Source organism: Nematocida minor (assembly GCF_024244105.1).
Source record: "Nematocida minor strain JUm1510 chromosome Unknown 7879, whole genome shotgun sequence".
NCBI classification, from domain to species: Eukaryota; Fungi; Microsporidia; genus Nematocida; species Nematocida minor.
This window is the reverse complement of record NW_026250394.1, coordinates 64,321-88,830: the sequence shown is the minus strand read 5'-3', so window position 1 is coordinate 88,830 and position 24,510 is coordinate 64,321. Positions and strand designations below refer to the sequence as shown.

Genomic DNA, 24,510 nt, shown 5'->3' with positions numbered 1-24,510 from the left:
GGTTGTAGCTGCTAGCAGAGGTGTCTCTGTGAGTCATGTATAGTGTTTGTTCGAGTGGTTTTAAATAGCCTCTTGTCCTATCTACACAAGGGCTCCTCTTACTATCTCTGTAAAGTCATCGTATTTTGTCTGGATGACGTTGAAGTAGCCCTGGAGTGACTTGTTGTAGACGAGCGACCGGACGCACCCTGTAGCCACATTCTTAATCCCCACCACGTAGTTGTACCCGTGCAAAAAGCTTGAATGCAGTTTTTCATACAGGCCAGCAGCCGACTCTTTCATTCTGGACATAAACATCATAAACGTCACAAAGACAATGATGCTATTTACCAGCTCAACTATAGCCTGCACCTTGCCAGACGTCCACTTTTTAAGCGGTATGAAAAACTTGTACTTGATCAGGCGCACAATGTGCATTATTCTCTGCAGAAGGCCTATGGAGGGGTTTACTACGATCTTCTTCCCTGCAAAAATTATTTCTTTATTTTCCAGCTGCTCGAGCGTGGATTTGGCAGGAATCGAGTTTTTGCACTTGTACAGCTTGTCTATTTTGAGAAGAAAAGAGCACAGCCGTGTTTTTAGCGTATGGTATATATTTGGAGTGGTAAAGTTTCTAAAGTTCAGCAGAAAGCTGACGATCTTTTCGGGGTCCACAAAGCAAAGAAAAGACTTTTTCTCGATAACGACGTCAAAGAGCTCAAAGAAACCGTTGACTGAGGGCCAGCTGTGAGAGCCCGACAAGGGAAACAGAATGTTGAAGTTCTCTATGTTGAACGAGCTGTTAAAGTTTGCTTCTATGTATTCTATGCTCTTCCAGTTGTGGTGCATGCCCATCAGAATATTCACAAGGGTCGCGTCCTCAGCGCTCAGCATGCTAAATATTGAAATGTCACCATTGATCCTCTGTATAAGACTGCGTAGGCCCACTGGGTGCTCTATAATCAGCCTCAGCCCTATGTCTATGAACCGCTCTCCGTTATACTTGTTTGTGTAGAGGTCTTCCAATGTAACCAGCTTAAGCTGCTTTTCAAAAGTAATGTGGTCCTGCGGATAGTTGAACAAAAAGGAGTTGAGCCTCTGCCACGCGAGATGTCTGCTTTTGTCAGACTGCATTGCCAGAATTACTCTGTACTCAGACTCCAGGGCCAAATACTTCTCGAAGTCCATGCCGCAGCTGCCCACAATGTCATTAAGCCACGTGTCGCAGTTTGTGAGCAGAATTTTGTATATACCCTCCAGCTTCATGTGTATAGTCTCTACAATCCCGTTGTATGCCGGGTCCTTGCTGCTTTCCACAGAAAAAAGCTCGAACATCGTTTTATTTAGAAGCTCATCGTCTATCTCTATGATGTAGCGCCACAGAATGTTTCTCAGAGCCTGCTCGGTCAGGACAGAATAGCCTGTCAGATCATCAAACTTAAAAGTTGTTTTTTCCAAAATGCTGTCCACCAAATAGGTAAACCAGTCTTCTTTATATTTTTTTGTTGTGTTTTCGTAAATATAGCTCTTGCACAATAAATCTAGGTCCTCTTTTGTGATTCCTATGTACTCTATGCTCGGCAGCGGGTTATCATTATGCACTTTATTCATTTGATACATAAGAAAATAAAATCTTTAATATACATAAGTAAAAATAATCCAAAAATCAAATAAAAAAATAAAATTAGCTTGTTCCCTCTCTCACTCCTACACTCAACACATAGAGTGTATAAATCTGATCAAAAAGCATTTTTCTTAGTTTATGCACAGACAGGTAAAATGCAATACAAAAAAGATGAAAACCTTCCTACAATATCTGTACTATGCTTTATTCAGAATTAACGGACCATAAATAGCTGCTAGAAGAACTCTTTCATCTTCTGTCTTCTCAGACCTTGTTCCAAAGCATAACAGGAAGCTTGCTCCTAATCTTCATCAATCTAAAAAAGAAATCAGCTTCTGTCTATATAAGACATACTTCTTCGGGTTGTATGAATTTTATTTTTTACATATACTCTATTACCATAGGCCTATTTGTTTTACTGGCTTTCAGTATAAACCCTTCCACACAATTTATACCGAGCGGCAGAAATAAAACAGCAGAAGAACACAGCCTAAACTTCCAGAAGATTACAGACTCAATCTACAAAAATAACAAGTATCTAGAAAACTTAGAAGAAAGGCCAAATACTATACACCCGTACACAGTCCCTCTAATGCCGATGCTCCAAGCAAAACTAGAAAGAATAAAGCACCAATACAAGCTGCCGTACTCCTCAAATCCAATAAACAGCTCCTCTCTGCTACTCGATACCCTCGGTGAAAATAGTAGCACAATAGACACAAATACTTATGTGCATAGAAATGATACCTTTCCTGCACTGAATTGTACCTCAATGAGCCCAGATAGAGTAAAAGTTTCTGGCTTTAATCTGACTCTACCAAATACTCGTCCATTTGAGATAAACTCCCTCGGCCCTTCCCTCTTTAAATTCAACCACACAGACTCTAGTACAGTTTATTCTTTCTACTCAAAGCCGAGCTCAGCCCAAAACTATCTATTTGATGTAGTATACTGCATCAAGTACAACGAGGATAAAAATGCCAGTATTCCGCTGAAAACCACAGAAACAAATGTTACACAGATCAGTTTTAGCAAAAACAGCACAAACATAGAGTTTATTGCAGGAGAAAGACTAAGAGCATTCAACAATACTAAACTAAACGATCTGCTAGATATGGCGCAGAAAAACAGCAAAAGACTTCAGACATCTGGTATAACCCAAGAAGAGATATATATTGCTAGGGTTGTACGAACAGATGATAAGAGCAACTTGGCCAGTATAGTTATCCACACCACCATTAGCTTCAAATACAATAAAATAGTCCTCCTCAAAGACACAGAGAGCCCATACACCACCTATTTCGTCAGGGTGGGCGATAGTGCAAAAAAAGAGATTCTATCAGTCTGCATGGCAAAGACATACTGCCGCAAAAAAAATAGAAAAACAGTGCCCATACAGGTGGGCTACAATGAAAAAAAAGAAAAAATAGTTACACTGGGCATTAAACAGCTTCTAGAGGATAGAATCACCCAAGAAACCTCAGATGCACTGGGAACAAAATGGACAGAGATTGAGGCCTACATGGCAGAGATATACTTCCCTTTGTTTGAAATAAACGCAGAAAACTACCCAGTGTCAAACAGCCTGCAGGCGGTGGTGATAAAAGAGCCCAGCCTAACATCTTTGGAAAACAAGAAAAGCTACAACCTTTTTTCTCGGTACAGCAATCAGCTCGTATGCGGTCTTTTTGGAGTCACGCAGGCAAAGAGTCTAAGCGAGCCCATCGTCAATGCGCACACAGCCCTGCACAACAATAGAACTCTAGAAAACCATCTAAGAGCAATTTCAACACTGCTCGGGAGCAAGTACAAAGTTGATCTGTCCAAAGTAAATACCCAGTCATCGATTGACTTCAGCCTAGAGTTTCCTCTTCCAATCAGCCCGTATTCACTGGACAGCTATTTGAGCTTCATAAACACCTCCGAGTACAACTCTAACTACTATCTAGACGGCTGCCTTCCCATCCACATAGACAGAGCGTTTCTCTTTTTCTTGGAGTACGATGTGGAGCTAAATAACCACAATAGCCTCATGAAGATCATGTACTACAACAAGCCATTCCAGCTCACGCAGAGCTCTAGACAGATGACTGCCTCAGAGGAAAACAAGGCCGACATATTCACGGAAAGAACAACCTATCTTGCGCTGCTAAATATCGCAATCAGCCTTAAAACAGAGCTCATCCTGCAGCAGATAAAAAATCTGCAAGAATACAGGCTGACATACAGATCTTTTTCAGAGCTCGCATCGAGCAGTATACTGTCCCGCAGCAAAGGATCTCTCCGCGCATACATCTCATACACGATGAGCATCTTCAAAAACAGCATTCACTTGAAGTGGAAAGAGTTTTCTGCTCTGAAAGAGTCTATAAAGGAAACACTGAAGAAATACGACTTCTCGCATCTGACTCAGTTTCTGAGAGAGCATAACAAGGCAGGGAACCGTGTCTTTGATGGCAACCTAGTCTTTCTGAAGCAATATCCAGACTCGCAGAAAATCCAGCAGGATGTATTTATGCTGGAAAAGCTTTCAGAAATGGTTGCAGCATCTATAAATATCAGTATTGATTTCTACGAGAAAAACCTGAAGGATCTCATGCTGTTCTTAAGCAATCCTGTCTCTCGCCAGTACCAGCTGAACATACTCGATCTAACCGAAATCAGAGACTTTGTAAAAGAAGACATGTGGTATGCGTATCTGCTTAAAGCAAATGAAGGCAGAATAGGCCTGTCTCTGGAGGCTCTTCTCGTTGACAGAATCTTCGTCGCATACGACAACTTTCTAATACTCATAAACCACTACATGGATCTCTTGGCTGCTAAAGCGTATGAGGATGCCAACAACTATAGCACGGATGCAGAAGCTGCCAAGGCAATGGAAAGATTCATTGTCTACATCGACAGCTATTTAGACAACATGCTGGAAGATAAAATCAAGGCACACGCGCTGCAAAATGACTATTTTGTTGCTCTCAGTTCAAAGCTAGAGGTAAAGGACATCTCCCTGCTCAAGAAAAGGCTGTCCAGTGTCATTAGCGAATTTAGCCAAATAGTGCAAGATCCCAGCAGCCGTTACAGTAGATTCTCTGACTGGATGCCGCCTCATATACAAAAAATAACCATTGGAGAGCTTTACAAAGGAAACAGCACAAACAATTTCCAAAGCTCAAGAAGCACTCGATCCACCCCACAGACATATGAGAGACTGCGCCCAAAATGCAGCTCGCGAATGAAGTCCATAATGCTTGACATTGTCCAAAAGCAAACAGCGTGTACTAACTACACTAAACTAGTTACAGAAAAGAGCCTAGAGAACAGAGTGCTAGACCATGACATAAAGTTCATTGAAAACACTAAGTGGTTTGTGCTTAACAAAGTGCTAGATGATATGTTTGCAAGTGTTGCTGCCAGTGCACATTTAAACACAACTGAAAAGTCGGAAATGTGCGATAGCTTCCTGCTCTCTACAAAGAGCTCAAAGATTGCAGAAGCATTGTACACCATTGCAAGAATATCCGATGCCCAGACCGAGAAGGAAGAAAAAATGAAAAAAGGCATCGACCATATCCACCCTGAGAAAAGAGCAACCGAGCTTGCAGTAAGACGGGCTGCAGGCATGATCTCACACATCGTTTCCAAAAGACTAGGCATCAAGGACAATGACATAAAAGTGCTCAAGCACAAACTAAAGAAAATGTTCACTTCTGTATACAACAGCTACGAAAGTGAGTTAAGAGAGCTGAAAATAAAAAGCCACAAAAACTTTTTGGACAAATGCAACATAGAGAAGGGAAGCCCGGAGTACCATAGCATCCAGACGGGACAGAATCAGATTCTAGAGTCTCTAAGGAACGCCGAGGTTTTTATCGATCGGCTTGCAAGATCAATGAATAGCAAGAACACAGAGAAAAAACAGCCTGGGGAAGCTATAGAGTATTTTGCCGAGAGCATGGATGCAATCCAAGCAAAAGCGCCAAGCCAGAAAAAAAATACCGATCTAGCTGCTGACTATGACTGGAAAGTTGGCGCTAAAGAAATACACAGAATCTTGGAGAGCATTCAAATAAAAGGTGTGCTGTTGGCTAGTGAAATTGAAAACATCCTCTACAACTTACGAACGTGCAACGAGAATATGGCCCTTTTGAATGAGGAAATAAACATCGCTGAAATGGAAAATGAGAACTATAATAGCGATGAACTAGATGAAGATGAGTCTGCAGAAGCTAAAACAGCAGAAGATAGAGCTGATGCACAGGATGACAACATTCCCAGGTCCATGAAAATAAAAGTAGACCCTGACAATAGCATTGATATCCCTGATAATAGTATAAATGAAGAAGAATATGAAATGTACAATCCAACAGCACCTGATTTTGACGATGACTCTGATGATTACTCTGACGATGATTCTGAGAAAGTAGCGAATTATGATGATATGTAGTATGCAGCACCATTACCATCCTTAGCATTAGCTAAACATACAGTATATGCTGATATCATCTGGCAATGACAACAAATAAAGCATCTGTTCTAAGTTAAGCTATTTTCCTAAGCGCACAACCTTTATTGCACCAATGTGTACGAATAGAACATTATGTCTGTCTGCAACCCGCTAAATGCGCCTAGGCAAGTTCTCTTTGTGTATATGGCTTCCACTTGGTTTGCTGTAACTTTTATTTTATTTCAGAGCACCACAAAATACAAAGTGAACAGGATTAAAAGCCATACAGAAACTTTTAAATTTGTTTTGCGAAATAAAAATGAAAGAGTTTTCTCTAAGAGCCTAAACACACAACAACACAAAGTAGAAAGAGGTCAATAAATCTATGGAGATATTAACATACTCGCACTGCTAAAATGTAACTTGTTTTTGTCTTATCTTTATTTAAATTAGTCACGCATAATCTAGCAATATCCTCCGCTTGATCCTCTGTCATTTCCTCGGGTTATTTTGAGCCCGAATAGAAGCTGTTTATCTCATCAAATGGTTTATTATCTATATGAGCATGCGCAGTGTGTTATTTGAAGAATAGCTGAATGATTCTCTTTGCTCTGTCAGCTAGAAAGTGCAGTAAATGAGACCATCTTCTGTGCTGCTCACAGTAGAGAAAGAACACTAGAATGCTTCAAATGTGTTGTTTTATAGTGCCTACTGCTTTTTCTCAGTTGTATTCTAGTAGTAGCTCTTCAGTGCTCATGAACTGATACTCTGGCTGCATTTTCTGTTTCTGCATAAACGCACTCGATATTCTCCCCAGCCTCTTTTTGAACGTAAGAGACTTTCCCTCTTTTATTTCCATTGTCAAGGCAATGATGTGTCTCTTCAGCTGCTGGAATATTCCCTGAACTCCCTCCATGTTCCCTGGAGACTCTTCTATGGTCTGGTGCAGCATTGCCTCCAGGTCGTAAAAAACTTTCCTCTGTTTTTCCCATCTTGAAAATATGCTCTTGTGTGTTGCTATTACCTCTCTCATCTTTTCAACCTCCATCAAAATCTGTTCTATATCTTCTCTCCACTTCTGGTCCTTCTTCTTCTCGTGCGATGGCTTTGCCCGCGGGCTCTCCATCGGATCGTTTGAAACAGGAGAGTCTATCTTCTCTGTTTTGTCCCGAGCCCTCGCTTTTTCTTCTATTTTTATTTCTACTGGTTTTATTTCATGCACCCCTGCCATTGACAGATTGGCCTTAGACGCCCTGTCAAGCGAGTGCATTCTGTTGCTGTTGTTCAGCTTTGTTGCTGTGTTAGTGCTTCCTGCTGACCCTGACCTGTGCAGCGTGGGCCCGAGGGAGATTCCTCCCATTCCCAGGCTTATTCCCTGCATGTCCCCCATGTGGTCATCCAGCCCGCGCATTCTGTTGAAGCTGTTGATCTCCTCCACTGATCCAAATCCGCCTAGAGACACAAAGGGCTCCATTCTTCCCATTGTCTGCCCAATGAATCCATCTTTCTTTGCTTTCTCTCCCGCTAGATCTCGAGGCGTTTTCATCTCTTTCACTTCAACTGTCTTCACTTCGCTGCGGTTTGTGCGAGGACTTTGCATGTGTCCTAGGTCAGTAATTGGATCTAGTTTGATGATGTTGGGGACAGGATTGTATCCTCTTGCTGCGCTTGATGATCCACCTGTGCATCCATTGATTGATCCTGCAAACATTCCTGAGCTATTCATTGCAGAAGCACCCATTCCAGAGCCTCCATGCGGCCGCGAGTTAAAGCCTCCTCCCATTGCGCCAGTGTGCAGCCCCACACCCGTGCCAAGGCCTGACACTCCATGAGAGCTCATCATCATGTGTCCATTAAGGCTGTTGCTCTGCGGTGCAAACATTTCTTGCTTCTGGCTTTGGTGCGTCTTGTTTATTCCCATCAAATTGTGCTGGTATGCCTGCACACCCCCTGCATTGCCCATTTGCATTCCCATGATGCCAGAGCCAGACACTCCGCCCATTCCCGCGTGGCTGTTTGGCTTATTGTTGATAGGCCTAATGCGGGGCATCCTAGAGTCATCAGGGATGAAGGAGAAGTTGATGCCGCGCCCTTGTGGGTTGGAGGTGAGAGAGACAAACTCCTGGCCTGTCTTCTTCTGGGAGTGCATGGAGTACTCGTCCATCTCTGGCTGGTGCGGCTTTCCCATTGGGTCTCTGAACATTCCCATGGCGCCATTTACTGGGATGGGCTCTGGCTTTATTTGAGACGACTTGTTCCCCATTTCTCTGAGTATTTCTTCAGAGTTCATCACATAGCTTTTTTCTATTTTTGCCAGCTTTGTGTGCATGGCCTGCATGTACTCTTGCTTTGTGAACGAGCGATCAAAAGTTAGCTGCTCAGACTTTATGGCTGAGTCGCGAATATGCTCTACAGAGTAGTGCGTAAACATTGGAGACTGCCTCAGCGCGTGGTAGATTTTTTTCAAAATCGCCTTTCTTTCCTCCGGCCCGACTGGTGCTTGTTTCATTGCATGTAAATAAAAAAATAGATATATTATGTGAAATCTTTTAAAAGAATTTACTAAGAGCAGTTACAGCAGCTGCACACACAATATCTTCTTTCTCTTCTAGAGCACTCCATCCTACAAACGCACAGCACAAAAATGCGAGCATCTTGCAGCGTATTTTACTCTGTTTGCTGTTTTTATCCAAAACGCAGCATTTGGGCATTCAATATTCAATATTTGGACTAATGTTAATGTAATAGATTAAATTGCAGTAATTAAAAATGTGCATTGCCTGAAGAAGCTGCTGCAAATATGCACAGTGAGGATGTACTCATGCACACTCTCTACCACGCACGGGAATAAGAAACAATTGCACGCCCATTAAAATGTGCATTCTCGGTTTGAGTAAAGATCACAACACTTACCTGTTTATTGAGACATCTGAAAAAATAAAGAATAAAATCCTGTTTGCATGGCTAGCAAGCTAGTAGTGTTATCTTATGCTGCCCTTCTGTATACTAGTTGTAATCGAGCATGAAGCACGAGACAGATAAATCCAATAAAATATTATTTATGCACGCTCTGTTCTGAATGTCTTTATATTTTTTATTAAATTTGCGGATAGAATGATCTGCAGACTAGCAAATTATTTCTCAGATTGCCTGCTCTCGAGCAACAGAGCAATCTAAAAACGTTTTCGTGTTTAACGCAGAAAGTTGCACAGGCTGTCTGAGTCTCAGGCCCTGGGAGCACACCTCCAAAAATACTCTTTTTTTTAATTGTCCTTATTTGTACGGTCTTTCCATATTAGTACAGAGTGGTTTTCAGCTGTTTTTTTCTTTTTCTTTTAAATTTAATTTGTTAATTAGGTTTTGCTTTTGTTTTATTTGTTTTTTCACGAGCGCAATAACCCGCTCCTGCGCCTCTTTCTCCCTGTACCCGGCTATCACCGAGTTTGCCTCCTCGTACAAATTTTCTATTTTCTTCACTTCTGCTTTTATGTCTCGGACTTTCTTGATGCTCGTCGAGTTGGACGCTGACTCCGTGAATATCTCCACGATATCAGATAGCACAGCGCCCAGACTCCTCAGGGAGCGCTCTTTTTTCTCCTTGCCTATCGTCCTTTGGAAGGCCTCAACCGTTTTTGGAATGCGCGGCGGCTCTTGCGTCCTCTTCCCCAGCGGAGGCTCCGGCCATATTTCTTTGATGTGCATGAAAAATCACAAAGAAAATATATTTGTAATTTTGAAAATTTAAACTAATAGCCATTTTCCTGTTTTAGAAAAATATATTTACTAATTTTATGTACCCCTGTAAATGGTAGAATCGAGGGATTCAAGAGATGATACTTCACCTGGCCTGGGCGCGTCCTACGACAGAAATGAGCGGCGGGGGCACAAGAGCTATCGCACCGCTCCAGACGAAAAATACTACAGAAGCCCGCAGTCTTTCAGAGGTTATCAAGAAAAGCTCGAGTACGATGATAGGCCAGACAACGAATATATATACAGCCAGAACAAAGAGTATGGATACCCACGAAGCGAGGAGTATCCCCCCATTCCATACGACAGAGCATCCTCCGCCGAAAGGTCCCCAAGAGAGTCGCAGTCTCCTCCGCACTCGCTGAAAGAGAACGCCTCGCGAGAGGGCGGGAGAATGTACGCCCAGCCCTTCGCAGGAAGACAGTTCCGAAGCAACAGCATATCAGGCATATCTCTCCTATCGCTGGGGCAGGAGGCAGAAAGAGAAAAGATGCTGGGCTTCCACTCGCCGCACTCCCACATGGGGCAGGTTTCTCCCAGGATGGCGGTTCCTCCGCCAATGGAGGGCAGCTCTTCGTCTTTCCACCAGAAACAGGGCGGATCGCCAATGTCCAGTCTGCGCTTCTTCAGGAAAGAGAACATGGACGACTCTGCAGAAAGCGAAGACGAAGGGTCCAGAGCGAGCAAAGGAAGGAAGAAGATAAAAATGGAGTTCATCAAAGATAAAGGAAGGAGAGGCGTCACATTCAGCAAGAGAAAGAAGGGCATCATGAAGAAGGCGTACGAGCTGAATGTCCTGACCAAATGTGAGATACTGCTTGTGGTTGCATCTGAAACAGGACATGTATATACATTTGCTACACCGAAACTGCAGCCCATCATAAAGCAGCACGAAAACCTCATCCAGCAATACTTGAACACACCATACATCAACGACGTGAACCGAATATACGACACGTCGGAGCGCTTCGCACCGGACACGCCTGGCTATTATAAAAACACCGACTCGTACGGGTACGACAGGATACTCCGGGGGCAGGGATACTCTTCTGGCTACTACCACAGCGGATACGACACAGACAGCTCTCCGGGGAACAACAATGGCTCTCGTCAGTAGGATTTATTTGTACTTTTTGATTTTTTGCATGCAAGAGACAGAAGAGAAGCGAAACTACCAGTGCTCAGAATGTAATAAAATAGTAGAGCTTGGGTCTAAAGATCCTGTAAGATGCCAGCAGTGCGGCCACAGGATACTCTATAAAATCAGATCGAACCAATGGACACAGTACGAGGCGTTATAATCAAAATAAAAACATTCAAGAGTTGAATATCTTTGCCATTCTTTGGATGGTTATTTATTACATGTTGCAGCGTGCACTGTGCTCGAGCAGTGCGCCCTGCGCGGGACGGGCAGCACACGCCGCGGAAATCGCCAATGGGCAGCAGCAGAAAAAGCGGGGAAAAATTTGCAAGTAGAGTTGAAAGAGCATCATGCCATAAGAAGCATGATTAAAAAGCACTTGCAGAACAGAAGGAATAAGTGCAGATCACTAGAGAATGCCTTCTCTGGCGCTGAGTCTAGCTAAGATGTAAAACACAGATTATTGGATAATTAATAATTTCTGGATTATTTTTGCAAATTCAATGGGCAGTGGAGAACAGAACACTGCGCAAACATCAGAGAAAATGCAGGAATGATCGGTCTATGAATGCAGTAGATAGAGAAGGTATAGCAGTCGCATCACACTTCTTTTTGGACATTCTAGAAGGCAAAGAAAGCATTTATCCGTCTAAACTCAAAGCCAGTAGTAATTTATTTAATTCGATTCTAAACTCCTTCTTCTCTTCCTCTTTCTGCTGCCGTGTCTATTGATGCCTGCACTGCTCTTTCTTTTTATATTTATTGTCAGTTGGACTTGTTTTTCTAATTTAACCTAGTATGTTAGTAAGTATCTTGCATTGCTCTTTTTCTATCTGCAGCGCAGTCTTTTCTCTCACATACCTGCAATATATACCTATAATGACGATGAGCGTGTATGGACAGTAAATAATGCATATTCTGTTAGCATATGCACATCTCTGTGCTAAGACTGTTTTGTTCGTTGATTGTCTAGGATATCTTGCTTTTAGCTGATAAAAATTTGTAAGCTGGAGTGGACAGCAGACAATAAAATGCAAATTTTTTAGAAATTTAAATATGGAGGAATACATAGCAGACTATTTGTATACGGAAAGCATTTCCTGCATTGGAGAGAGCTCTTCTGTCTCAGCACGGTTTGGGGACAGGAAGCTCGTAACAAGCGCATACGAAAAAATAATGATCTGGAACATCGACACTCTCTCTGTTGAAAATACGATTTTGCACGCAGAAAGCAGCCCTGTAACAGCCATGGCGTGCACAGGAAGCGAAGAAGACCTGCTTCTGCTGGTTGGACACGAGAAAGGAAGTGTAAAGTGCATAGACACAAAAGGAAATGAGGTGTTTGGGTTCAGAGAGCACATAAAGAAGATAATTGGAGTGTGCGTGCTAGAGGACATTGCGGTGGTGTACACTACGTCAGCTTTTACCCTCGTTGACTTGAGAACTGAAAGCGCCATCTGCTCTGTGCCCCTGGACATACAGATTTCATCGGTCAGAATATTCAGCAGAACCGTTGTGGTGGGAACAGTTCGCGGAATAGTGCACAAGTACGAAGTAAGCGACCTTTTGAACGGTGTCCAGGAGGCCACTATGCTGCCTCTCGCTGGAAACCAGATCTTTGACTTTCTTGAAATAGATGAAGCGCTCTATGCAGTGCTTCCCGAGTGCGTTGTCAATATAGCCACAAAAGACGAGATGCCGATAAAGCACAGAATATCCTTCGTCAGCACTCTCGGAGCGTCTATGTTCACTAAAGACACAAAAGGAAAGTACCACTGGATGAGCATTAGAGAGGGAAAGATCGAAGAAAAGGCGGTGTTTAAAAACACTAGACCCATTGCATCACTCCAGGTCTACGATAGCAAGGCAGTGGCTGTATTTGCAGACAACGGAATATCAGTCCACAGATCGCAGGACTTCATCACATCAGTAGAGGGGGGAAGGGAGAACCTTCTGGCTCTAGTGAACAACAACAGAACAATCCTTGGAATAACAGAAACAGAAGGGAAAGTATTTGCTACGGCAGCTGATAAAGATGTCCTCAATAACGAAACTATATCCAATGTTCTCTTTGAAGACGAAGGAATGCAGTGCATAGCTGTGCACAGCGGAAAGTACTACATTGGAAAGAAAGATGGGTCATTGAGCGTCAGAGACGCACAGGGGAATGAAATTGAAAACATAGCTCTGTCAAATAGTCCCATCGCATCACTAGACGTAAAGGACAGGATTATAGCAGTGGGAACAGAGTCAAAGGTGATTTTACTGGAGGGAGCCGAGAGAGACGAGCTGGAGTACGATGAAGACATTGTCTGTGTAAGGCTCTCTGCGGATGGATCTCTTGTGGTTGCTTCGCTCACAGACAACACTGTGAAGATACACAAAATAGATGGAACCCGAGTCCTGTCTCTCTATGGCCACTCTGTGCCAGTTGTTGACATTTGCATTTGCCAGGAGAAAGGGCTGATTTACACGCTGGGAGGCGATAAGCTCGTAAAAGTGTGGGGAATGAGCCATGGAGACTGCAGAAAGACAATCAACCCCATTGACCCCGCAGGAATACTATTACACGACAACTTGCTAATTGTATCCACAGCATACGGAATGATCTACTATCTGAAAGACACATTCGAGAAAGTGAAGAAAATAGAATACAGAACGGGGAAAAAAAGAGCAGTGCCTGGAGAAAATAGAATGGCTGTTGTAGATTGCTATCTTCTCGCAATAAGAGAAAGAGCAGTGTCTCTTTTCACAGAAGAAGAGTACGGAACCACTCTGATAGAACAGAAGGTGCTGGAGGAAAGAGCACAGGAAACAGAAGAAATATCAAAGGAAAACAGAATATACAAAATAAGTGCAGTAGAGGAGCTGGAAACAGCCCTGGATGAGAATAGCACGGAAAGAGTGTACGAGTCTCTGAAAAAGCTGTCACAGAATGACCTTGAAAAAACCATCGACATTATGAACACAGAAACACAGAACAAGCTGCTAGACATGCTATCTAAGCTGCCGCACAGCGACTGCAATCCTCTGACGCTCGCATGGTCTCTCGGCCGCCTTGCCAAGAAAAATCTGCACAACGAGAATCTCGAGGGAAGTATCGAGAAAATACGCGCAGAGCTAAGAAAGCAGGCACGAACAACAATGGCAAATAGAGCAGCACTACTGTGGAGCATAAAGGAGAATGCAGACATCATAGAATAAACTAGAAGTACTATTACTAATCATCACTCATTTTTTACGTCCAAAGAAAGTCTGCTGTTAAAGATAAAACAGTAGAGTCATATAGCACAGAATAACCAGAGGTCTAAACATACTATCATTAAGTTAGTATTTACTGTCTTTTATTACTTTTTAATTACCTTTTCCTTGCTTATTTATTTGTAGGACATAGCCCGAGAATTGCACATTCAATCTATTGGCAGTGGTATAATATGCAATCAAAAATGTACTAATTGCATCAGAGACTAGGATACAATCACCCTTGAATCACTCACTGCCAGGCACCTACTCTATATCTATACAGCTGTCTATAATATGTCAGTTATTTCTGCTTTGTACACAGTGGGTCCTTCGCTCTTTCCTTGCTTCAGCTTCCACACATTGTGTTTCCTTATTATTCTGTCGTTCATCTCATCGTACAGACTTACATCGAATGTTGCTGTGCTGCTTCTACTTTCAAAACCAACTGTTCCTACCCCCAGCAGCTCTCCAGCGGAGTATCCTGCTTTTATGTTCTGCCATGTATACGGTGCATACATTTCGATTAGATCGTCGTATTTAGCCACCTCCACCGCAGAGTGTACAAATTCGCTTGCCTCCTTCTGAGTCCTAGGCATCTTCTTCATTGGTTTAATGTGCTGCTCTATGTTGACTTGTCTTCTGTACGGAGTGCCCTCCCAGAAGACTCTGCCTGCTCTTAAAACTGTCCTATGAAACACCTCCTCTGCAATGAGAGCAGGCAGCTCTGCCACTTTCTCTGCTATTTTCAGAGTTTTACTGACGGCTTCTTCTGCGATTGCATCGACTATTTTTACTCCCGTGTGCCCGGCCTTCACTGCGCCTCTGCTGCTTCTATACGTAGCTGACAGAGCGGGAGTGATGAGCGATTTGAACACATGCATACTTCCCAAATGGGAAATAGCGTCTACTATTTGCTGAAATTCGCGTGTATTGAAAACTTCTCTCTGCAAGTGCTTATGAAACACCGAAAGAATTCCTTTATTTCGCATTTGTTTTATGCAAAAAATGGAAGAGTCAAATAAAAAGAGCATTTTTGATATTTTACTCCTGACCGTGGGCCTGTCGGTTGTCTCGCTGATTGTTCTCTACACGTACATACACAGTGCAATAAAGCCCGCAAAGAAAAACTTCGGAAAAGTGGTCCTGGGAAAGAAAGCCAAAAAAAAGGCCAAAAGAAACACTGATGTGATGAGCAGCAAAAACTCCTCAGTAAGCATTGAAATTAGCACAGCCGAAATGGACTAGCGCTCTGCACTTAGCCACACACTCTCTAAGAGCCTCTGGATGGCATTTGAGTCAAAATATCACCAGAATTCTCCATGGTTGGATTTTAATAAACAAGGTTATGCACTCATTCTACAATAAAATCCAAACAGTTAAATATTTTACGAATTTAAACAGAATACTTCTGTAATATAGCAGATACATCCCAGTATAGAAATAACAGAAGATACACAGTGGTATTTTACTATTTATTGAAGCATATAGATGATTATAGCTTATCTTTAATAACTGATCACTATTATGCTTTATTTCTATTCCTTTGAGCTAACTGTGCAATAGTAGAACACAAAGTAAGATAAATGGCGTAGACAATGACTGATTATCACAGATAACGTGTGTGGCTTGTGTATGCAATGATTTATTATTTGTAAACTATCCATGGTTTTATTTATTAAATTTTAATTTATACTCAACATGCCCCCGGCAAGACAGAGGTCATTCTGTCTTCCTTCTATTTCTCTTTTACACCCCCCCATTTTGATATCCTTGTTGTTATTCTCTTCCTCTTCCTTCAGCCTCCATGTTTCCAATGGCTTCCGTATCTCTGGCAGCCCTTTTATTTCCTTATATGTCTTCTTCTTAATCTTCCCACTTTCGTCTTTCACTAAATACGTATCATTCCCACATCTCTTTACTATTACTCCATCATTGTATATGCTCCCAGTCTTTGTGGCTGTGTTCCAATTTGTTCGAGTCGCCCCCATGTAAACTATCCATGGTTTTATTTATTAAATTTTAATTTATACTCAACATTATTTAAACGGTGTAAACTGCACTTAAGAGTCTATGATACTGTTGCTCAGAAAGACACCTTCTTCTTTTTTCTTTCTGCACAGTGGATGAATCTAGTGCATCAGATGGAAATGGATGATTTTCTGTAGAACACTGGGGGCTATTGCGCCCTGCTCCATTTCAACTCTTGTGATGCTCTCTCCGCTGGAAGTGATGGTCACAACGGCATCAGAGGCGCTTCTCTCTTGGAGTATCGGAGAGATGTAAAAACTTTCCTCAACCGATCCATACGTTGCTGTTTTTGTGTTCTGATTTCTCTTTGTTTCCATCTGTCTGAAAATATCGTATGAGACTGATTTTTTAGTCCCAAATAGCTTCTTTACGTCGGGCACTGACATTTTCTGCTGGGCCACAGATAGACAAGCCTGGATGATCTCCTGCACTGACCCTGTGTCCCTGATAACTGCAGCAGATACATCCACTGAGCACCTTTCCCCTTCTAGCACCAGATCTGTCTGTTCTGCACGTTCGCTCTCTTCTTTTGGATGTTCATTCTGCTTTAGATGAATCTTTATGCTGACAATGGCAACTGTCCCGTTCTTTTCAGCTTTTATGGTAAAGTCTCCGTAGTTTTCTATTATGTCGCTTATTTTCACGCTCTCTTCCTTCTCATAGAACCCATTCTCATCCACCAGCCCGCGAAAGAACATCTTTTCGCTCTTTCCTATGGCATTTTGCACTCTGCTGTCTTCTCTATACGAAAGTTTCATAAAATTCTTTTTTCTTTCCACGGTTCAACCCATATAGCTATGCAAACTTGTGCACATTCTCGTCCTAAAAATAGATAAAAGTGCAGAGTGTCTCTGGCAGCACAAGAATCTCTCTGTGCTTGTAAAATGAAAGCTATCAGCTTTCAGCTAAATTTACATCAACACGTAAATGACCATAGAAAATATAAACAATATTTGTAAAACTAACAAGAGTGTAAAGAATGCATGTAAATACAATAGTGTAGAAAGTGCACGTATTTTAAATATCAGTTTATTTGCTAATTAAAGCTACAATAAGACCATACCCATTGAAAGACCAAAAGTTGAACTATGGCTAGCTCTGGTGCTTGGTAAACACTCTGCTTATTCTGCACCTTTTATAATAACTAGCTCAGCCATATCATCGATAAAGCGCTCTCTAGCCAACAGGCGGATAGCTATTGTACAGTAGATACACTCCCCTTACGTTTCCAAACATAGTTCGGATTAAAAGGTTTCTGTCCAAGTTCCCGTCTATATCCAGACACTTTCCTATTGTCTCTTTTATGTAGTGAATTATCACGGTGTATGCACACTTGGCTGTTTCTATCGAGATTTTCTCGTTCAGCTTGTACTCAAAGGACCCTTTCTTCAGCCTGTTGTGCAGGTCTTTGATGCTCAGTATTTTCTTGATCTTGCAGCACAGCACATTGTAGTTAGCAGAAAAAAGAGAAATAAGCTGTGGCCTGCTGCTCACTACACTCGACAGGTCTTCTGGGGTTCTTTTGAAAAAAGAGTACTGCTGCTGTGTTTTTGTTATATATGAAGAGTCTTCCATGTCTTTCTTTATCTCAAGGAGGAACTGCTCCTTCAGCGCTCCTTTTAGGTTTAGTGTTCTGCACTCTTCTTCATGCTTTACATCGTATGGCTTCTTATTTGTTTCTCTGTTGGCAGTGGATATAACCCGCAGAATAAAGGCGTTGTACGCATGCACATCTATTTCTGCTCTCTGCAGACACTCTACTACTTCTTCTTTGTGTATTTTTTTGTTGACTATGTCCTTCAGAAGATTTCTAACTATTTCTGCCTTCTCTTCTGAGAAATACGCAGAAATAATAGAGCCCAATGATACTTTCTTCCTTTCGCACTTATCCTCGTCTTCATGCAGGGCATAGGCCAAAGGACTGCCAGAAAGATGGGAGCTCTCTATGTTGCTTTTCTCCAGATAGCTCTCGTCTCCCTCAGCGCCCTCGGAAGCATCTTTTTCAATATTCATTCAAAACAAAAATTAAACTGTCTGTGTTATATTCTCGGTGTACTTCTTTTTATAAATTTATACACTATTAAAATAAATTAGCACTTATATCTACATGTACAATAACTACATCTACTGCTAGAATGCATCGCTGTATAGGCCATCCTATTAGTTAATTGATTAATATAGCAATCTAATTTAATTTTCCCTTGTGCCACAGGCTATGCACCGCAAGCCACCACAGAATATTACCGTATGCACAATATATATTACACCCGCATGAAAAAGTAGCGGTTGTACTACATAAAGCTAACCAGCCATTATATAGTGTGCAGTGTGTCTAAACTATCTTATAAACAATAAACAGTCAGTAATAGAATGTGCTATTTGCTATCTTGTTTTTACCCAGTTGCATCGATAGACACACATTGTATCCACCGGGATGAATAACACACCTCTGCACGTCTGCTTATTCTGAGATGGACTCCACCCTCTGAGACTGTCTGTGCATCTTTTCTTTTGCTTCGAGAGTGTAAACAAATCCAAGCACCCCAGATTGCAAAAGCCAGGGGATTGCACACAGATCGAAGCGGCTTATTTAATATGGGGGAGAGTGTCTTCATAATTGCAGGGAGTCTTAGAATATAAAAAGTTCATTCCTTTTTCACAAATTGCAGAAATCCCTTCAACACAAAAAGAGACTGATTAAATCCTGTGTATATTAAAGGTTCTATTTCAAAAAGAAGCAAAATGAAGGTTCTGAAGGCAGCATCGCAGTCGACTGAGTTTATCGACAAGCTGTACAGCATGCTAGAAGATGCCCAGAATCAAATGTACATCCAGTGGACAGGCTCTGGCACGAGCTTCCTCATCATAAACCCGACAGAGTTTGGGAAGTGCATGCTCAACAAACACTTCAAACACGGAAACCTGAGCTCCTTTGTGCGGCAGCTGAACAAGTACGACTTCCACAAGATAAAGAGCTGCGAAAGCATCCTCAAGCAGTTTGGCCTGCAGGTCTGGGAGTTCAAGCACAGCTACTTCCAGAAGGGCCGCACAGACATGCTGAAGCACATCGTTAGAAAAAAGAGCAATGCAGACAAAAGATTTAAAACATCAAGAGAAATGAGCTCAGACAGCCTCGAAGCGTCGAACAGAATCCAGTCCCAGATCATTGGAACGCTGAAGATGCTGACTGTGCACTTCCAGGTTCTTGTCGAAGAGGTGAACGATCTGAAGAGAAATCTGAGCAGAAAAGACACACTATTTAAAGAAAACGTAAATGCTCTCGTAGCCGAAGACAACGTCACATGCAGCTCGTACGCAGGAGCAATTCTCCGAAAGATGGGGTGCTCTCCCGACATTGTGGAGCAGGAGAAAGAGATTCTCCAGAAGCTCTCGGAGACAAAGTACGACGTGGTCTTCCTGAGCGCACAGATCCCCAGCATACAGAAAATTCTAACGACCTTCAGACAGTACGATGAGGTAACGCCTGTAATCATCACAGTTGATGGGCTGGCGCAGGAGGAGTACATCTCTGTGCTCGGCACCGATGCAAACGATGTCCTTGTAAAGCCGTACCACCAGGATGCAATGGTGCAGCTTATGATCAAGTACTGCTACAACCCGAGAGCGAATGGAAACATCCATGTAAAGCATGCGCACGGCCTTTCTGCGTGGTAGATCCAACCACACCTATAAATACAAATATATCAAATTCAGTTATTTTTATTTTATCAAAGAGTTTGTAACTGTGTTTTTACTTCCACCAGCTGCTGTCATGCTTTAATGAAAAATACCACAGGAATTTAATCTATGCAGTGACAGATCATCACTCTGTCTAATACACTGCCTAATAGGCTAACCAAACAGCAATATGCCAGTTCGTTATAGCCCATGCTCTCACTGAACACTGTTGTGCGGGCAATTGAATTGTAAATGTATTTTATTTTTCATTATACCTCCTAATATTACTGTAAAAGTAAAAGTTTGTATTATAATCTAAATAGCAGCCCAGACAGCACAGGATTATTGCACTCCCTCGTCAGCCTGCTAGTATTATACATTGCACAAATAATACTGGCATAATAAGCCATCTAGTTGCCCCAGCACTAAATATTTGTTCCCATCTTGCCCCCTGCACAAACACAGCACTCAGAGCGCGCCCATACCTGCTCTTCCACGAAAATATCCTGCACAAATTAAAAGGGCCTGTAGACTAAACAATGACAACAAAAGTACTTTATTTTACACTACATTCAAAAATGAATGATAAAGAGTCTTTTAAGCAGCAGCTACTGCAGGGGCTTTGTTAAGCTTTATATTTGAAGCAAGGAACTGTTCTGGTTCTTCTTCTTCCTCATCATCGTCTTCCTCGTCTTCGTCGTCGTTGCCTTCTTCCTCCTCTTCTCCTTCCTCTTCTGGGGCTGCAGTGGTCTCGGTGGCTGCAACTATCACGATTTCTGGGTCGTAGATGTTGATCAGTCCGCTGCCGTTTGGAATGACAGCGTATGCCTTCAGCTCAGCCTTTGTTGCAGGGAAGGGGAAGACATTCAGCATGAATCTGGAGAAAGGCGTGTCAATTAGGCCACCCTGCTCCATTCTGCTGTACGATGGGTTTATCAAGGGCCCTGGGAGTATCTTCCAGATGAGGCCTGTTTGGTTTGTGTACACCTCGGATACGTTAGACTCTGAGGATGCATCGTCGAAGACAAGCTGGAATGATCTAATCTTCAGAGAGTCAGCGTTGGAGCTAGTTTGGAAGTCCATGCCTTCTAGTGCCTCTTCCTCCTCCAGGTTGATCTCAAACTTAGTCTCCAGATACGGCCCTGAGCCCATGGGCATTCCCATAAGGGCTGGGTGTGCAGAGAGGGTTCTCAGAGCAGTACCAATGCTCTTTCCTTTGGACTCAACTGCGTACTTGTCTACGATTTCTGTGTTGCTCACTGTTCTTCCAGTGAATGTCATGTTTCCGTACTGCACGGTCATGTTTCCTGCGGGGCCTGACTCAAGGACAATGGCCTGTGGGGCCAGAGAGAACTGTCCTCCGAACAGACTCTCCTGTATGTAGTTCACTGCAAGGACCTGCGATGCAATCATAGCAATAAGAGTGATGAATTTCATTAGAAAATTAAGGCATTCGTATATTTATACTTTTAATCCGGTTCTGGGTCGATCCATTTCTCTTATTGCATTATTTAATCAGCTTGAAAGGAGTAATATTGCGGGGTCATCGGGGGCCTAGACGAGGCCATTAATAAAAAATGATTAAAATATTCACTACACCCAGAAGAAGCTAAGAAAGCCTGGTGGGTGCAGCACAGTGCAGGGCTAGCACTGGGCCAAAGAAGAGCGAGAGTGCATGCAAATAACTGTCTTATCTGCTGTATTAACCGCTGAGGATTAACACACGAGAATTATTGCACATATATCGGTAAATATAAGCATGCAGATAAGACAGAGTGATTAATATGCAATGTACACTGGCAGTTAGTGATTGCACAAACAGCTGAAGATGCAGATTGTTTTTCTCTGCTCTTCTGGGCCTAGAATACTTCTGTGGGCGGATGGCAGCTTAAGCACGGTCTAATAACAAACAGAAACTATTTAACTTTGGTGATACTCTTATTTATACTCTTTATTAGTGATAGCTGTGTGGTAGATAGATCTTCAGCAGGGATATTGTCTGTTCTACAGTATGTCATTGTTTGGGTCAATGGCCACCTGTGCGTCGTGCATGGCTATAAGAACCTCTGTTGGCAGTTTGTTTGTTTTTTTGAAATACTCGATGGTCTTCTCGAGATCGTCTTGGTCTGTTGTTCTTTTTGTTTTTATATCCAGCATCTTGTACGCTATCTGCGACTCTGAGCCTGTGTCATCTATCTGGTTTAGGAGCTCGTATGCATCTTTTGTTTTCTCTAGTATTATCCCGCACAGGACTCCAAGAAATAGAAAGCTCGTTTTTTCTAGGACGTGGCTTATTTCTGACTTGTCATTTGAAAGCGTTTTGTACAGCTCCAGCGCCTTTTCGTAGTTTTTGAATCTTATCTCGGCAGCGGCACACTGCATGAGGATGTTTCTTCTGTTGATGTGCATTTTTGATCTTCCGTACACCTCCGCTGCCTTGTAGAAGTACCGCAGCGCTTCCTGCTCCTGGTTTACCTCCTGCAGCAGCCCTCCGATCTTTGCTGTAAGCGATGCAACAACTGAGCTGTCTTCCGAGTTTATTGATATCTCGTTCAGGGCCTTTTTATAGACAGATATCGCCATCTCTTTCTTATCATCTGCCAGGAAAGCCTCTGCGCTTTTTTCTAAATACGAGAATATTTCGTACTTGTTGCTTTCTTCTTTTGTTTCTATGAGAATGTTGGCGGATGCGGTGTAGAGCTCTGCTGCTTTTTCGTGGTTTCCATCCCTGGAGTATGCATGGGCTGCCTGCCCGTACAAAGTGGCTGCTTTGTCTGCATCGTATCTCATTATCATTTTAATCAGAAAATTGCTTCTCTTTCTTGTGTACTGGTCTGCTTCTCGTTCTAATTCTTCTGGTAATGCGTGCATATATTTACAAGAAAAATAAAACAAAAGATATAGCACAAGGAATTAGAATGTTTCAGATGTCTCCCAGCGATCTACGAGATTATCGGAAGGCAAGAAGATAGAGAGAATGTGCGCTTAAAATATACTATGATTGTGGTTTTATTCACTGTGCGAGATGCAAACGAACAAGTTTGCTAGATATTTCTATATTTTTATCTATTTAGATTACTTCACTAGATAGCGAGTAATTAACGGACTTTTCCTTTTTAAGCATCTGGAAGAGTGCACTTTTATTTGCCCTTCAGCCTATTCATTCAAGAGCAATGGATCTATTGCTAATTTATACTTGTTTATATCCAACTGACCACATAGTATCTTAAATAACTCTCAGACTATGGTAATATTACACTAATAGAGCAATTTACTATAAGATGGACTCAATGAATGAATGGGAAATTAATATGGTCCTTAAATAACCACTTCAGTATATCTGTATTGGTACAATTCTCTTTGTAGAGTAGTTATCTGAGTATTTTGATGGTAAGACGGTTTGTGTCTGATAATATGACAAAAATAGATTCGATTGATCAAAGAAATGGAGAGTTTTTCCTTATTGAGCTATCTACACATGGCATACCCTGTAACTCAAGAGAAAAACAAATACAGTGTATTATTTACACTATTCGCAAAAATAGTCTGATATCACCTCGTCTTCCAGATCTTCTAGGTCTACTTCAGAGTCAGAGTGCGATTTTCTAAACGCATTGGGTATTTTTACCTTAGCCCCTTTTATGTTTATGGTTCCTGTCATTTCTGAGCCTTTTTCTATCTTATACGTCTTTATTCTTCTCTTCACTCTTTTTCTTTCTTCTTCTGTTTTAACTCTTTTGCTGGGCTCTGTTGGAATAACCCACTCTTTTTCCATCTGTTTCTCTTCCACAGCATTCTTCATTATTCCCTGGTCCCTTGCCGTTTGCTCCAGCTCTCTAACCACTCTGCGCTCCAGAACAACCTGCAGTGTTTCTGTGTCTGCGGGGTTATTTTCAAAATACTTTAGAAGCTCTTCTTTTTTTATCAGCGGATTCATCTGTATGTATGTTCTCTCCAGGATCCCAGAGTTAAGCCCTTTCATAGACAGGAACTTTTCCAGCTTCTTGATGTCCTTTATGTCTTCTGCTGTTTTAATGTATGCCAGGTTGTTGTAGTCTGCAACTGCCAGCAGTCTGTGGATAGCAACGCTATCTGACTCCATAAGCACCTCCACCAAAACTCTATATGCAAGAATAAACACAGAAAAGTCAAACTTATTCTTCAGGTGCTCGTATGCCCTCTTTACCAGCCACTCTTTGCAGCCTGACAGACTTCTGCTCTCAAAATGCATGTGCCCCTCTATTAGGACAGAAAGAGAGCGCAGTAACTCTCTTGGACACTCTTCTACATCTTTATACTCATTAACAATCTCCAGTGCTCTTGTTTTTTGGTTGACTTTCAGAGACACAGCAATGTTCACCAAAATGTACTTAACTGTGTGGATTGAAAGGAATCCTTTTATGCCCACACACTCCAGCAGCTCGCTGTAGCACTTGTTTTGGTACAGTGCAGACGCTGCAATTTCTCTGCTCCATTTGCACATCGCCTTGGCCATCTTGCCCTTCCCGTAGCTCAGCCCACCTAGAGCCGCAAGATGGTGCACAAACATCTTCTTCTTCTCTTCTCTTTTTTTGAACATTTTCTCAGAGTTTTTCCATTTGCAATTATAGCCATTATTTATTTTAA

The 24,510-nt window shown here is 42.2% G+C and overlaps 16 protein-coding genes across 16 annotated transcripts; 6 read left to right on the top strand and 10 right to left on the bottom strand.

The window, feature by feature from the left end:
* Positions 1-81: 81 nt before the first annotated feature.
* Positions 82-1,590, bottom strand: NEMIN01_1113 (uncharacterized protein; the record flags this gene model as incomplete). The annotated part of the gene is made up of 1 exon (XM_051477055.1): positions 82-1,590. The coding sequence occupies one exon, from the start codon at positions 1,588-1,590 to the stop codon at positions 82-84; it is 1,509 nt and encodes a 502-aa protein (XP_051333015.1).
* A 380-nt stretch (positions 1,591-1,970) lies between these two features.
* Positions 1,971-6,044, top strand: NEMIN01_1112 (uncharacterized protein; the record flags this gene model as incomplete). Its single annotated transcript, XM_051477054.1, has 1 exon — positions 1,971-6,044. One exon carries the CDS (start codon positions 1,971-1,973, stop codon positions 6,042-6,044), a length of 4,074 nt encoding a protein of 1,357 aa, XP_051333014.1.
* Positions 6,045-6,765: 721 nt separating this feature from the next.
* Positions 6,766-8,553, bottom strand: NEMIN01_1111 (uncharacterized protein; the record flags this gene model as incomplete). Its single annotated transcript, XM_051477053.1, has 1 exon — positions 6,766-8,553. The coding sequence occupies one exon, from the start codon at positions 8,551-8,553 to the stop codon at positions 6,766-6,768; it is 1,788 nt and encodes a 595-aa protein (XP_051333013.1).
* Positions 8,554-9,356: 803 nt separating this feature from the next.
* NEMIN01_1110 (uncharacterized protein) lies at positions 9,357-9,746 on the bottom strand (the record flags this gene model as incomplete). The annotated part of the gene is made up of 1 exon (XM_051477052.1): positions 9,357-9,746. One exon carries the CDS (start codon positions 9,744-9,746, stop codon positions 9,357-9,359), a length of 390 nt encoding a protein of 129 aa, XP_051333012.1.
* Positions 9,747-9,849: 103 nt separating this feature from the next.
* NEMIN01_1109 (uncharacterized protein) lies at positions 9,850-10,911 on the top strand (the record flags this gene model as incomplete). The annotated part of the gene is made up of 1 exon (XM_051477051.1): positions 9,850-10,911. The coding sequence occupies one exon, from the start codon at positions 9,850-9,852 to the stop codon at positions 10,909-10,911; it is 1,062 nt and encodes a 353-aa protein (XP_051333011.1).
* A 28-nt stretch (positions 10,912-10,939) lies between these two features.
* NEMIN01_1061 (DNA-directed RNA polymerases I, II, and III subunit RPABC4) lies at positions 10,940-11,095 on the top strand (the record flags this gene model as incomplete). Its single annotated transcript, XM_051477003.1, has 1 exon — positions 10,940-11,095. One exon carries the CDS (start codon positions 10,940-10,942, stop codon positions 11,093-11,095), a length of 156 nt encoding a protein of 51 aa, XP_051332963.1.
* Positions 11,096-11,991: 896 nt separating this feature from the next.
* Positions 11,992-14,139, top strand: NEMIN01_1108 (U3 small nucleolar RNA-associated protein 12; the record flags this gene model as incomplete). Its single annotated transcript, XM_051477050.1, has 1 exon — positions 11,992-14,139. One exon carries the CDS (start codon positions 11,992-11,994, stop codon positions 14,137-14,139), a length of 2,148 nt encoding a protein of 715 aa, XP_051333010.1.
* A 326-nt stretch (positions 14,140-14,465) lies between these two features.
* On the bottom strand, positions 14,466-15,167 carry NEMIN01_1107 (uncharacterized protein; the record flags this gene model as incomplete). Its single annotated transcript, XM_051477049.1, has 1 exon — positions 14,466-15,167. One exon carries the CDS (start codon positions 15,165-15,167, stop codon positions 14,466-14,468), a length of 702 nt encoding a protein of 233 aa, XP_051333009.1.
* A 16-nt stretch (positions 15,168-15,183) lies between these two features.
* On the top strand, positions 15,184-15,423 carry NEMIN01_1060 (uncharacterized protein; the record flags this gene model as incomplete). Its single annotated transcript, XM_051477002.1, has 1 exon — positions 15,184-15,423. The coding sequence occupies one exon, from the start codon at positions 15,184-15,186 to the stop codon at positions 15,421-15,423; it is 240 nt and encodes a 79-aa protein (XP_051332962.1).
* A 437-nt stretch (positions 15,424-15,860) lies between these two features.
* On the bottom strand, positions 15,861-16,166 carry NEMIN01_1106 (uncharacterized protein; the record flags this gene model as incomplete). Its single annotated transcript, XM_051477048.1, has 1 exon — positions 15,861-16,166. The coding sequence occupies one exon, from the start codon at positions 16,164-16,166 to the stop codon at positions 15,861-15,863; it is 306 nt and encodes a 101-aa protein (XP_051333008.1).
* A 141-nt stretch (positions 16,167-16,307) lies between these two features.
* NEMIN01_1105 (uncharacterized protein) lies at positions 16,308-16,964 on the bottom strand (the record flags this gene model as incomplete). The annotated part of the gene is made up of 1 exon (XM_051477047.1): positions 16,308-16,964. One exon carries the CDS (start codon positions 16,962-16,964, stop codon positions 16,308-16,310), a length of 657 nt encoding a protein of 218 aa, XP_051333007.1.
* A 418-nt stretch (positions 16,965-17,382) lies between these two features.
* Positions 17,383-18,219, bottom strand: NEMIN01_1104 (uncharacterized protein; the record flags this gene model as incomplete). Its single annotated transcript, XM_051477046.1, has 1 exon — positions 17,383-18,219. One exon carries the CDS (start codon positions 18,217-18,219, stop codon positions 17,383-17,385), a length of 837 nt encoding a protein of 278 aa, XP_051333006.1.
* Positions 18,220-18,948: 729 nt separating this feature from the next.
* On the top strand, positions 18,949-19,881 carry NEMIN01_1103 (uncharacterized protein; the record flags this gene model as incomplete). Its single annotated transcript, XM_051477045.1, has 1 exon — positions 18,949-19,881. One exon carries the CDS (start codon positions 18,949-18,951, stop codon positions 19,879-19,881), a length of 933 nt encoding a protein of 310 aa, XP_051333005.1.
* Positions 19,882-20,481: 600 nt separating this feature from the next.
* On the bottom strand, positions 20,482-21,321 carry NEMIN01_1102 (uncharacterized protein; the record flags this gene model as incomplete). The annotated part of the gene is made up of 1 exon (XM_051477044.1): positions 20,482-21,321. One exon carries the CDS (start codon positions 21,319-21,321, stop codon positions 20,482-20,484), a length of 840 nt encoding a protein of 279 aa, XP_051333004.1.
* Positions 21,322-21,888: 567 nt separating this feature from the next.
* On the bottom strand, positions 21,889-22,755 carry NEMIN01_1101 (uncharacterized protein; the record flags this gene model as incomplete). The annotated part of the gene is made up of 1 exon (XM_051477043.1): positions 21,889-22,755. One exon carries the CDS (start codon positions 22,753-22,755, stop codon positions 21,889-21,891), a length of 867 nt encoding a protein of 288 aa, XP_051333003.1.
* Positions 22,756-23,413: 658 nt separating this feature from the next.
* NEMIN01_1100 (uncharacterized protein) lies at positions 23,414-24,463 on the bottom strand (the record flags this gene model as incomplete). Its single annotated transcript, XM_051477042.1, has 1 exon — positions 23,414-24,463. The coding sequence occupies one exon, from the start codon at positions 24,461-24,463 to the stop codon at positions 23,414-23,416; it is 1,050 nt and encodes a 349-aa protein (XP_051333002.1).
* Positions 24,464-24,510: the final 47 nt, after the last annotated feature.